This window comes from Pteropus alecto, unplaced genomic scaffold (genome assembly GCF_000325575.1).
Source record: "Pteropus alecto unplaced genomic scaffold, ASM32557v1 scaffold161, whole genome shotgun sequence".
NCBI lineage: Eukaryota > Metazoa > Chordata > Mammalia > Chiroptera > Pteropodidae > Pteropus > Pteropus alecto.
Genome location: NW_006432943.1, coordinates 5,171,204 through 5,185,799, shown reverse-complemented (window position 1 = coordinate 5,185,799; position 14,596 = coordinate 5,171,204). Strand labels below are relative to the sequence as shown.

The 14,596-nt window shown below is 33.5% G+C and overlaps 1 protein-coding gene across 2 annotated transcripts in view; it reads left to right on the top strand.

Annotated features, from left to right (window-relative positions):
- The window catches only part of CFAP299 (cilia and flagella associated protein 299), a 503,911-nt gene that overhangs the window by 218,052 nt on the left and 271,263 nt on the right, over nucleotides 1-14,596 (top strand). Inside the window, exon 4 of one of the 2 annotated variants that reach the window (XM_006907616.1) lies at nucleotides 7,849-7,920. The exons of the other annotated variant lie outside the window; for it this stretch is intronic. Coding sequence (XP_006907678.1) covers nucleotides 7,849-7,920 — 72 coding nt within the window. The remainder of the gene's footprint in view (nucleotides 1-7,848; nucleotides 7,921-14,596) is intronic. 2 annotated transcript variants of the gene reach the window in all.

The following is a 14,596-nucleotide window of genomic DNA, read 5'->3' as shown; positions in this document are numbered from 1 at the left end:
GAAGGAAGGGAGGAAGGAGATAAGGACAGACATTTGATATCAATTTCATCATGAACCATAGTCTAGAAATACTGAATGCAGGGTATATCTTATTCAGCCTTTTTTCCAATATGGGAATCCTTTTTACAGCTTCAGTGACAGATAAAATATTTTAAATACTTTCATTGATAGGCAGTTCTTTTCTTTGTAGGTTGCTAATTTACATTTCAGAGTTCTAACAATTTGACAATGCTGGGGGAAAAAATCACCTTCTCTTAGTTATTTGCCTTCTGGAACTATATAAAATAATGCTGCTGCCACACTGTGATTTTTGAAGATAGCTTTCATTTTTTTTTTTTTTTTGAGCATTTTATAAGGTTTTCATGTTATTCAAGTCACTTGTCCAACCGATCAGGATACTTTGCATATGTTAGCTACCTCCAATATATTGATGCATTCAACATTTATAGATTTGATGAGCAAATGACTAATAGCAAATATTGGATACTATGAGATCACACACTGAAATCTTTGGTATACTAGAGACCTTCCTCCTCTGACATTGCTCCTAATCTCAAACCTTGTTTGAGCAAAGCTGTTCAATTATCTCAGCTACTGACATCCAGGTCATATTTCCTCAGCTCTTCTAGGAAGGAAATCATGAAAGAAACCATCTTTCTTTGAATCTCTACTTCAGAGAGTCCTGAGTGGGGCACCTAACACTGGAATCTTGCCCACATTCTTATTAGAGTAAATTATTTCCAGGGTCAATCTATTATACCTCTGCAAAAATGAATATCCACGAGATGGTATGATGCATACCCAAATGTCACAATTGGCCTCTAGCCACCTCCAACTATATGAAAGTAAAAAACTTTGTGCAAAATAGCTTTTATTCAGCCAAATTCTAGAAGAAAAAGTTCCTGAGTGTGCAGTGTGCATTCATTTCAGTTGCAACGTTTGTGAAGTGCCTGTGTTATGTAATCCATTGTTTTGGATGATATGAAAGGCATAACATGAATTATAGATCCCTGCCATCACACCTTATATCTTATTTCTGGGTCTGCTCCTTACATTTTTGTTGAATCTACACTATATTTTTCTTTATTTTCTGCATAATTTGTTCACAAATCATTTCCTGTGATTTCACTGTTTCATAAGACACCTCCATAAGTTCTTATAAAAAGTACTTTTAAGCTCTTACTACCAGTGACAATATTTGGTTCTCTAGAGTCACGTGCCTAACATCCATATGCAGTGAACTATCTTTGATTCTCTACTGTCATTCATAGGGTAGGTAATGAGAGAGAAGAACACTGAGTCTTTTTGAGGTTAAGTCATGGCCCAGGGGGGTCTAGAAAATGAATTCTCTCATTTCTAGTCCTATTCTTTTTTCACTAGTCTACAAAGTATGACTTCAAAATTGAAGAAGTATTGAATTTAAGGACCTCTATTAGCAGGGAATAAAGATTCAAAACTGTCTTAAGTGTATCATGATGGCGTTGTTATGAATTTTATATAAAATGAAGTACTGCTGTCCCTGATCTTGCAGGCTACAGGAAATCTTTGAGGTCTGAAACTTGTGTTTAGGTTGTAAGGGATCATTTATTCCTGAAACATTTACAGTAGTCCTTTTGTAAGGCATGTGACCAAATCATAATATGTGCCTTTAGCAATGAAGGAATGAAGGTTGTTGATTATCAGTAGGAAACTTGGATGTTATACACTTGAAATTGGGGTATAAAACAAAACAAAAAGCTAAAGATTGCCAGATCTCAAAGGGAAAAAATAGTAATCCATGAATAATAAACAGGGAAAATATTTTTAAAAGGTAGGGTGTCAGAATACCTTTGAGGTCAGTTTAATGTATATGATCTGCACTTATATATAGTGGATTACCTAAATTCAAACTGACCTTGGCCACTGTGTGAGGATAATATTTTTGAAAGTATGAGCTATAGTTAAACAGTTTCTGCAATGTATTAGGCACAAATATGCTTTCCTTCCACGTTAGGCATGCAGAACTTTTTCCCACCTGTTTATTTTTCCTTAAACAAACATATTATCTGATATAACTAGTCCAAAGAAAATTTTCTCTTCCTCTACATGAATGAACTCCACTCTTACCCTTTTGCTAAATTCTGGAGTTCTGATGTAGTTCAGGATCTTATATTACATCCATGTCACTTTCTGGAACCACTTCAATGGTATAGTGCCTTGAATTATTTTCAAGCATTTAATCAGCTTCTGTTTAAGTCAGTTTTCTTCTTTGACAGTGTAAATTTATTTTCTAAATGCAAATGTATGATAATACAGACTGGACACTCTGTGTCTGTTGTGCATTTGAAACAAAAATCAATCTTTGTCGTAAAATCTTGTTTAATTGCAAAAAGTAGCAAAATTAAGAATGTTCTATCAATTTGTACTGTAGCTTTCATGACAGTTATTACACACGTGGTTATTTATTTATTTTTTTTAACCATTGAAAAATTCAGGATTTTTTTTTCTTTTTTGGTGTATGAAAGTGGACAGCTCTTAAAAGAATTGTTCTGAGTGTCCAAAATATATAAAAGAAGGTTTCTAATAAATGGATTTAGACTTATTGTGTGGTAAAAAAATAGTAGCTGCTGTTGTCAAAGTTTTACATTCATAGCTGAGCTCTGATATTAACTAGTTAGAGCACTTTGGGAAAATGTTACGCCCTTTCTGTGCCTCAGTTTCCTCAGCTGTGGAATGTGAGTAACGGTGTCTCCCACTTACTGCATTATGGAATGCTTTAAATGAGATGGAACATGTGATGTGCTTAGTATAGTGCCTGTAAACAATGAGTGCTTAATAAATATTAGTTATTATTAAGACTTACTCATGAGATTATTATATAAAGGAATGACCTTCCCAAGTGGCGGAACAGAGGAACCACAAGGAAAAACTTAAGAAGCTCTATTACTTTTCAGTTTATAGTTGATGAAATTGATACTCAAAGAGATGACAGTTTAGTATATCCATCTTAATTATCTAACAAGATAAATCAAAGAGGGTAAGCTTCTAATCTCCCTGTTTTATTTAAAGTGGAAAATTTGTGCTACTATAACTTATGTTTGCCAAAATTTTGAGTTTATCTGATTTGGATACTTCTTAAAACTTTTCATTTGATGAATTTTCCTTGGTGGAAAAGATACCATATTTTGTGCATTTTGAAACGTAAATGGTGTGAATAAATATACAATAGATACTATTAGAGTTTGAGGACTTCATTGTCTGACTTCTTTATTCCTCCTAAATTTGGAATTGATTAAGAGAGGATCTTAAAGTCACATAGAATAAGAAAATGATATTGACTCTCAAACAGGTAAGTCTATATTGAAAGGATGGCTTAGGATAAAAGCAAATGGGCTTGCCAATGCTATCCTTTTTCCCAGGCTAGATTTTAGAACAATTAGCCTACAGGAAGGTTTGTTCTACAGAGTCTGCTTTACCTTGGATCACTACACCACTTCACACTTATAGCTTTTGCTTCATCAGCTCAGCCTAGTTGAGAGAAGCAAGGATCACTAACTTACGTATTTCTGCAGGGGAGGAATAAGGGGTAGTACAAAGCATTTTTTAAAAATCAAGAGGTTCCAAGTAAATGTAAATGGGAAGAAGGCAGGGATGAAACCCTAGATGCAGGCCTATTAAAGTTAGACTACTTGGCAAAAATGTTGACAATCACTGAAATTGTGCAAGATTATCCTGGAGAACCTAACATAAGATATAACATAAAATAAATAAAAATATATAAACATGGAAAAGAAGATTTCAAAGAATCAAAAGTTGACAATGATGTCATTCTGAAGTTTAAGAGAATTAAAAAAAAGACACAAAAACTACTAAGTAAGGAGACCAAATATTAGATTTTTCCCTTATGCCAGAGGAGAATTCTAGGATTAAAACTTAAATATAGAAAATAATCAACTATTATATTTAAGTTGATGAGAGACAAATCCAATGGCCCTAGTGGCTAATCTTTCTTCTTTTGGTTGCTTAGCAGAGAGTTGACTGGGTGGATATGAATTAGTTCAACAGAATAGTTGCTGGGATCCAGAGGCTCCCCTTTTCTAACAAGGCCATCTCCTTATGAGGATGTTTCTACTGTTACAGATTACATAGATTCCCCTGCCCCTTACCTTATAAATATGCAGGGTGTTGTGTAACTGACTCAAGTTCTCACTCTGCTGGAATATTGGCCATGTGCACATAGACCTGAGCAATGGGGCTGATGAGAGCTTAGGGGGATGCTGTATGTTCTACTGCTTCTTTGCTTATCAGTTTTCTCTTAATAACCCCATCTTTGACCTGCACTGTGAAGTGCTGATGGTGTGTGCCCATGACTGGCAACTGGAAAGTAAAGAAGGGACACCCATGTTTCAAGGTGAATACAGGAATAATAAGAAGAAACAAAGTATGAATTGTACAAAAGTACAAATTGCACATCATATTAGAAAGGCAGGGTGGGTAGATGTCAGCGAACTTGGCTTGGACACCTGTCCCCGGTGGCCAGAGCGATACCAGAAGGAAAAATTTAAATCTAGGAGAATTACAAGGAGAATGAGGAGGAGGAGAATTCTGAGCCAACCAAATATTTTTCTCAAAGAATGTGTGTTTAAACTAGAAAGAAAGTAACTGAGTTCATTTCACACCGGCAAGATGACATGTTTTGCCACCAGTGAAAATGGGGGCTCAGAAGGTAAGTTTAGTTATAGATACAAATTTTAAAAAATACATTTTTTTTATGGCTGAATTATGTGAAATTCATACCTCAATTAAAAGAGAAATGGTTATTTATAATTCTACTTGAGGTCATGTTAAGATAATTTATTCATATTTTAGAAAGTGGGAACTAGATAATTTTTATTGAAGAGATACTTCTGTGCAAATACATTTTCTTTTATACAACATTTACTTTTCAACCAAAGACTTAATAAGCATGTCTATGACTTTATTTTCCAAAGGTAAAAAATGGCCTAATGGGAGGTTAAGGGAAATACCAAAATGATTTTCCTAAAGCATTTTTATAATAATAACTTTCCTTTAAACTTAAAAGAAGTTAAACTAATACATCTTTCTCTAAATACAGACTGGAAAACTGAAAAACTAGGTTATATAGCCAAGTGGATAATGTTATGAAATACTTTTACTGACTACTAGATCACTTTTTAAATATAAGAAATAGAAAAAAATGTCAGGAATGTGTTTTCAAGAATGAGCTTTTTGCTTGTGTTATTTCATTCCACTCTAAACATAACCTACAAATAAAATGAAAAGGGGATATTTATTTGTTTTTATAGAAAACAAAAAAACAGTTATGTCACCTACTTGATAACATATGATGCCAGATTTCTTTTTTTCTTTTTTCAATCTTTTTCTTTAGAAATAATTTTAAACCATTGAAAAGGCAAAAGAATAACATAGAGAACACTTATATGCCCATCACCCTGATTCACCTATTGTTACTTATCATTTTTAATGGCACTTTTTGAGATCTTAATATATTGAGTACTTGAACAAAAGCTAGTCACGCTGCATTGTTTTGTGTGCTCCATGGGCAGCATCCTTGTTTCCCATGGTTTTGGGGGAAGGACAGCTTTGGCCAGTCCACACAAGTCCACCTGGGGCAAGGGGAACAAATTGCCTTTCTTTTCTAATCCTAAGCGGGCCTACTCCACTTGTTGAAAGAAGAGTCAATGAAGCTCCGGACTATTTTAGCTAATTAATAAATTAAAAACAATAAATAAATGAATGTATAGACAAGTGAATAAATCTTAATAATAGGTATAAATTTTAAAAGCGAGAATCCCATTTTCCAACCATACTGTCTTTTGAATGTTATCCTATAAATCTTTCCAAAAATAATTCACATATATACAAAGATATATAGCTATCACTATAGTGGTAGATATATAGTTATAGACAGATATTGGACTAAATATACCTATAAATAGAATTATGGATAAATTTGGAAATCTCCTTCCATATTTTATTCAGTGGGATTATATACAGTTTGCTCTTTCCGTGTAACAATATACCTGAACTAGCTTGTGATATATTTTATTATATGGATGTGTCACAATTTTTTAATCTATACCCCAAATGATAAACATCTAATATTTTTTCTTTTTCCTTTTTGCTGTTACAAAACTAACAAATTTGCTATGTATATCCCCTTATCTGAGATTTTCTGTAAAATAAATTTCTAGTAGGACATTTAAACTGTGATAGTAATTGTTAAATGATTTTGATAATCATTGGTTCAAATTTCTTGTCTTTGGCACATAGTATGCATTCAGAAAATACTTGTAGAAGGAAAAGAGGGAATGAGAAAAGTCAGAAAGTCTAGTCTTTTGGGGACAGTTTCCTTTACTTAAGTGCAAGAGAACAGGGACCTCTCAGTCAAGATTATGATTGCCTTTACTTAGCAATTTTGTCATGCTTTTATATCTTTTCATTTGTATTCTTTTTTATATCGTGTACTTTTTATATCTTTCAGAGGCCAACTTGAATGTTACTTCCTCCAGAAGAATATAACAAATAGAATGTTAAATATTTTTACTATATGGTTCTGTCATACTCTAAATTTATCACACCTGCAGGATTTTGCAATGTCTGTCTCCTTAGATAGCTAAGCAAGAAGCACCATAAGGATAGAGACCATGTCTGTCTTGTCAATGTATTCTTTAGTTCACAAGGATGTCTAGGTGGCCAGCATTTGTTAAAAGCAAAAAAGGGAGAGGAAATAATTAGAGAGAGAGAGACAGAGACAGAGAGAGACAGAGACAAAGACAGACAGAGAGAGAGAATATGGAAGAGAAGAAGTAATGGAGAGAAGGAAGGAAGATGGGGGGCAAGAAGGTTGAGGGTGTCAAGGGTTATAGCTGTAAATATGGGAGAAATGTGTAAACATGAATGGTAAGAAAAAAAGAGATATAAGAATGTCAATATTTTTTGGCTTCGGAATCAGGGAAACATTGAGTCATTTTCTAGAAGACCAAAGGAGTTGATGACCAAAGCTTAGTTTCTGACTGCAGGATGAAAGCTATGAGTGTTGGAAGGATGTGGGTCCAGAATGAGAAGTATTGTTTTGAAGGCTTGATCAACTTAAATGGCACAAAGAGAATGGGGAAAAGTTTCACCATAAAGGTGAAGTACTTGCTTTCTATTATCTGATGCTGTGGGAATACGTAATAGCCGTCATGAATCTATCATAATGGGGGCAGCTTGGAAATTGCACTAGAGGAGGAGCCTGTGTCATGTAACAATATGAATGTTACATGAGATAGTTTTGCTTATTTTCATTTTAGATTAGACTGTAATGCAGTAGAGACATTTATAAAACATTTTCTAGCCAAAATTTCTTTTTTATTCTACTATATTATAATTATATATGCCTCTATAGCCATATTTCTATGTCTATATTTATGTATATATACTTTAATTATAGTATATGAGACATTCATATTAAAGAAATAAACTATCTTAAATTTTATACTATTTACAAGTGTTGTTAAACCTAAATAATTAGAAAACGGATTACTTAATTTATAATTTTCTTGCTTCTTCTGTCTTACTGTCTCCTTTTTGGGCCAGAAGTGTCTTTTCACCAACGTTGGAAAGTGGGTTCATGAAAAGAATGATAGTAAATGAAATATTTAAATAATATCAGGTTGCACATGTTTTGGTTCATTTTACTTATCAGTATTCTCATACTTATCAATTTGCCTGACTGATGACTGATGCCAGTATTACCAGAGGATGGAATTCAAATTATACTTTAATAGGAAAATTTAACTTGTGGAACATGCCTCACTTGAATTTCCTCTCAATTTATTGGAGTTAAATCAACAGGAGGCTGATGCTGCTCAGACCTTGAAGAAGCAACTGGCAGAAAGTAGTGCTCATGGAAAAGTTTCCTTTACAAGTTAGAAAAACATTTTGGCTTCATCCTACATCTACTACACTCCAAGGTTTATTGCTACTGTTTTCCAAATTACTCACTGGCTGGATGAATGGCAGGTACAAGTAGTGCTTTTATTGCAATACACAGATGTTGATATTTTCCACAATTTTCTTGGAGTAAATGGAGGGTATTCACATTGAAAAAACTCATTTTGGATGCAATAAAAGATCTTAGATTTCCACTTTTTAAAAATCTATACAACTTCTACATTTTTATTCTTATTTCTTAAAGTTTATTTAAAGAACCTATATTTTTGGCATTGATATAAAGCAGATGTTACCTGCTTATGGGATGAAGCCAGAGCTTTAATGAGTAGTAATAGAGAGTTAGAAACAGAATAATCATGTTGAGGGTCAGAAACGGGTTACAATTCTTATGTAAAACTGTGTAAAGCTAATGCCTGCATGCTGCAAGAGTGTGTGTGTGTGTGTGTGTGTGATGGGGGAGGGAAGGGGGGAGAGAGACAGAGAGAGAAATGAAAAGGAGATAAAAGAAATGCTGGGTGAAAAATGTTTCATGATAAAATTCAATGCTGCAAATGATTTGGGACTACCTACATTTAGATTTATTTTAATTGTGTGCTCAAGTTTCGCGTAGTGTGTGAGACTTTTAAATTAGAGCTTATAACTTAATATAAAGGAATATATAGATGAATTTTTTTGGAAAAGTTGCCAAAGGCTTTTAGTATACATATATTTGCTATTTGCTATTTGAGCACTTTACTATGTCCAGAAACTTAAGGTTATTTTGGGGGGAAAAAGTTTACATTATGTTAAATAATGTGGCTTTGTAAATAGAATTCTTGCCTTGTGTATAATTATCCATACTAGCAAAACTTTACAATACAATCTGAATAATATTCATAGTTATTGAAGTATTTTTTGTGATATTATTTAACTCTGTTAAGGAATCTCGATAACTTTGTAAAGCTGTTCAGACAAATATTTCCAAGGTCAGGAAACTACGGAGTGAGAGAAGAAAGCTCTTTGGGGGATATCCTTTTAGAAATGTTCCAAGGTTTGGTTTATAGGGTTTAATTATTCAAATATATAAATCCTCACTTTTCTTAATGTTGGATTATTTCAACAATATATCTTTACTATCAGTTGAACTTTAAGTAATTTAGAGTAATAAGTGCTGATTTTATTCACTTTTGTTTATTTTAGTAGTGGGCCAAAGTAATAATGAAATATGTAATAACGACTTAATTTCTTCAGAGCAGTTTTAGGTTCATAGCACAATTAAGAGAAAGGTAGAGATTTCCCATTTACCTGCTGCCCCCCACATACCAACATCTCTCACCAGAGTGGTATGTTTGTTACAATTGAGGAACCTGTATTGATACATCATGATCACCCAAAGTCCATACTTTACAGTTAACTCTTGGTGTTGTATATTATTTGGGTTTGGACAAATATCATACAGTATAGTATCATATATATAATGATAGTATTCTCATTATAGTATCATACAGAGTATTTTCACTGCCCTAAAAATCCTTTGTTCTGTGCCTATTCACTCCTTTCCTCCTGCCTCTCAGTGGCTGGCAGCCAGTGATCTTTTTACTGTCTCCATAGTTTTGCCTTTTCCAGGATGTCATATGGTTGAAATCATAGCCTTTCCAGACTGACTTCATTCACTTAGTAATATGTATTTGTTTCCTCCATATCTTTTTTGCGGCTTGATAGCTATTTCCTTTTAGCACTGACTAATATTCCATTGTCCGGATGTACCACAGTTTATTTAGTCATTCATCTACTGAAGGACATCTTGGTGGCTTCCACGTGTTGGCAATTATGAGAAAAGCTGCTATAAGCATCTGTGTGCAGGTTCTTCTGTGGACCTAAGTATTCATCTCCTTTGGGTAGATATCAAGGAGTGCTATAATGATTTTTTTCATGGAACATTTAATGTTTACAACTTTTCATATTTTTTGTTTATATAGCATTAGTGGAATTTCTTATACTTTATATTTTATGTGTAATGGTATGTTTTGGTAGTTTTCCAATGATACATAGCCTGTGTATAATTTGCATGTTTGTAGGAGGCTACATTCTATAATTTTTTTGTGACCATATCCCTGTGCCCACTAATAGATTTAGTCTGGTAAAATAATTTTGTTTGAGTAGTCTATAAATGACCCTCAAAATAATAAAATGAAAAGAAGCCAAAAATTATAAACTGTGTTTTAACAAACCAAATGCATTTTAGTAGCTCTATCCTTCTGTGAATTATAATCTGGGTACCATTTTACTCATGAGAAGTGTCTTAAAATTTTTAAAAGGAATAAATAATAATAATTAATAGCTATGGATTTATTATACTTATTTAATATTCATACTTTATGAAGTAGTTCTAAATAATTTATTAATTGAAGTTCCTTTTTGTAGTGCTTCTTTTTGATCATATTATCTTTAATTTTATAGAAGCTCTAATAAAAATAACACCAGTAAGGTACAGAGGGACATGAGAGTCTGCTCTCTGTTCATAGAAGACATTACAAAGATTTCACTGGAGTGACCGTCCCTGAACTCATCTGAACCTCCGGTCCCCTAACTGAATACAGTACTGAAATAATGAAAAGATGCACATTTAAGAAACAGCAAATATTTTCCCAACTTTATTGAGATATGATTGACAACAATTATATGTATTTAAGGTGTACAATGTGATTGTTTGATATATGTTGTGAAATGATTACCACAATCGAGCTAACAGATTCATCGCTTCACAGGCTTAAATTATTTTCGTATGCATGTGAGAACACAAGATCTACTCTCATAACAAATTTCAAGTCATTTACAGCATTATTAACTGCAGTTACCACAATGTACATTAGATCCTCAGAACCTATTCATCTTATAACTGAGTTTGTAGTACTCTTTGACTAGTATCTCTCCATTTTCCCCACCCACAGCCCCTGGCAATGACCATTCTACTCTGTTTCTGTGACTTTGACTATTTTAAGATTTCACATGTAAGTGAGATCATACAATACTTTTCTTTCTGTGTCTGGCTTATTTCACTTAGCATAGTGTCCTTGAGTTTCACCCATTTGTTGCAAATGGTGGGATACCCTTCTTTTTATGGCTGAATAATAATCCACAACAATATTTTCATGGCTGAGTAATATACACACACATACAAAACACAGTGGAATATTATATATAACACATTTTCTTTATCTATCCATCCATTTATGGAGACCGGTTTTTCCATATTCTGACTATTGTAAATAATGCTGTGATAACCATGGGAGTGCAGATACCTCTTTGAGATTCAGATTTCATTTCCTTTGGGTATATACCTAGAAATGGGAATCCTCGATTGTATGGTAGTTGTATTTTGAGTTTTTTGAGGGGCATCCACACTGTTTTTCATAGCCACTGCACCAATTTACATTTCCACCAACAGTGCACAAAGGTTCCCTTTTCTCCACATCCTCACCAACTATTGTTATTTCTTGTTTTTTTTTTTTTGATAACAGCCATTCTAACAGGTGTGGGTGATATCTCATTATGGTTTTGATTTACTTTTCCCTGATGCTTAGTGATGTTGAGCACCTTTTCATATACCTGTTGGCCATCTGTATTTTTTGTAAAAATATCTATTCAGATCATTTGCCCATTTTAACCAGATAATTTTTTTTTTGCTATTGAACTTCTTATCAGATATATGGTTTACAAATATTTTCTCACAAAACAGAGTAAATTCTAACAAAATGATATGTTAATTTAATGCCTAAAAAAGAAATAACCACTTTTTATGTTTATCTTCCATTCTATCTTGTCTTTCCTATGACACTCATCACATTCTGTCTTATACTGTAATAATTCACACTTATATCTTTTCTCCTTTACACTTTCAAATTTCTTAAACAGTTTCTAAGCCTATTGCCTTAACAATATAGAATGTATGTCATTTAATTATTACAGAGACCTTTTATCTTAAGATTTTATCAGAATGGACTTTTTACAGGTAAAAAGTCTTTTGGGACCTTATTTTTTGATATAAAATCTACAAAGTGATATAAGCCCCGTTCTAAGTGTGAACTTGTGGTTCATGTTCAATGATAATTATAAAGGCTTCTTATATTCATATTGCTATCTTAAATTTTGTTGTTAGCTCAGAAACTTCCTGGCAAGGGGGTTTTATCAGTCATGGTTAAATTGCCCTGGGTGGCCTATAACCATTATGTCATTTTCAGTTGCGGGATGAGCTGGTCGCACTGTTTGTAGTTTCACAAAGTTGTTCTATCAGCTCTCCAGAAGTAAATGCAAACAAATGGGTTCCAAACCCCTTCAGAGCACACTGTAAATCTTTGTAACTTTATGGCCAAATGGTAAACCGCAGGACCACATGACTCAAGTCCCTTGAGACCTTCATGGTATTCCTGTCAGACTTTTCTTCCCTCATTCATCAGCTGGAGGCTTTCATCTCCTTTTTAAGTCATGGCCTTTCAAGTAGGGGTGAAATTACACCTGTGAGTAATAAATGTAGCCAGTACTCTCTATCATTTTCTCATTTCACAAAAGAAATTAAAGGGAACCATAAGCTGTTCTGTATTCACTTTTTTTTTCTTTAAAGTACTTTTAAATATCTTCCAGTTATGTAATTGTTAAGAGAATTTAAAAAATATTCACCTAAATTGGGGAATGATATGGGAATCTTGGGGAAATTAACTTCCATGTGAGCTATACATTATATTCAGTAACTGCTTTAAACTTATTTGACAGAAAGATTTAACTATACACATAATCTACAACGGCAATCTAAATGTGCCCCTTAGCACACTTGTTCTGTTTATTTTTTCTGTGTTACACTTGGATAACTTTGTGGTTGCCTGTAATCCCATACAGCAGGTGCACCTGGACAGGCACCATTTTATTTACATAGAGAACAAAGTTAATGTTTTATCAAATGCAGGCCACACCTGGGTTGGGACATAAGTAGGAAGCAGAGTTCAAATCAAAATCGCAACTTGCTTTTAGCCCAATATTTGAACTCCATTGAGCAAACTCTCTTGAAAATTTTGAGGACTTGGTCTCTTAACTGCCCATTAACCAGAAGATGAAAGAGGAGCCAGAAGACTGAATACATTACCCGTAGTGCTACCATTCACTATGATAGGTCTTCATTTAAGCAATGAGAGTAACTGAACTGTGTCATTACTTCCCACACCATACACTGTCCCAGGCAGAGAATTCTTCAGATACAAATGTATTTGGCCTGATACACCTGAGTCTGAGAGAAAAGGTTTTGATCAATGTCCTAAAACTGAACTAGATGAATGAATGAATATTGTGTGAACTTCACAAATCACTGATGATCGTCATGCTCTGTAAGTTTTATTGTTGTACCTCAAGGAGAAAGTATGTACCTATTGTTTTTAGATTATTGATATAGCTAGGAATACGTGAATACAATTCATCCACAATAGTAAAACATTATAATTTTTTTTTCAGAACACAAAGGAAATCTATAATTCCTCTATTTCTATACCTTGTTTCTTACTCTGTCTTCCCTTTTCTTTTCCCGAAGGAGAAAAATAATATAGTAAACTAAAAAACAGCACCTAAAACTTAGTGAGAAGGATGAATTAACTCAGCTTGTTGCTAAAATAAAAAGAATTTACCTAAAAAGCACAATGTGAATTTAATTTCTCTGGAAATGATTCCATTAGAGTTTGATGGGAAAAAACCTAAAGTATCCATTTCAAGCCTACTGAACTAATATCTTTATTTATAGAAACAATCTCATCCATATATAAGGCTAAAAATGTATTGCCATTATTTAATATTATGCTTTGTGAAATCTCTATATCTACATAAATAATTTGTAAAAATTGATTTATACCTATTTGTGTATGTTCACCTGAATGACATGTCATCTATGCCAGTTTAAATGTTGTTTAGTATATTCATTGGAGCAAGAAGTAGAGAATTCATTTCAGGAAGACCTCTAGAAATGGTTAAAATATACAGAGCTTTGAAGTTATTGGCAGCATGTGTTTTTTGGAAACTCTCATTTTCTAAAGATAGTTAACACGTTATTTTAAATATTTTTTGTTGTCGTTGCCTGAATCCTTTAATTCTTAAACTGATATAGCACCTATGATATTTCTAAGAAATTTAAATAACTCAATTCATGCAACTCAGTTAATTATAAGCCCAAATGACATGGTTTCTTTCATTCTCTCCCCAAAACTAGGTCACACACATAATGCCAGTCACGGCAAATAGAAGCACTTGTTCTCCTCTTCCCAGATTGCAGGTGGCTTTTTTTCTGTTTTACTGATATGCACTCATACCACATAGCAATATTTTACAAAATGCAGTCCACACATCACCTGCATGAGAATCATCTATGTTGCTTTTGTAAAAAGCTGAATAAGGTCATCAAGGATTAGGGCTTAATGTACATAAAGTCTGAGGACAACTGCCTTTCAGTTCAACATCATTTCCCTTTGTACTTGAAGGTAATGGTGCTTAGCAACTAACCACATTTCACAATCCATTCACACTTGCAGATTAATGCTTGACCAAAGCACTATTGACTGAGGCAAAAATGATGGGGAAAACAAAAATCAGTCCTCGATTTGTAGCTTTAATCACTGTTGGCTAC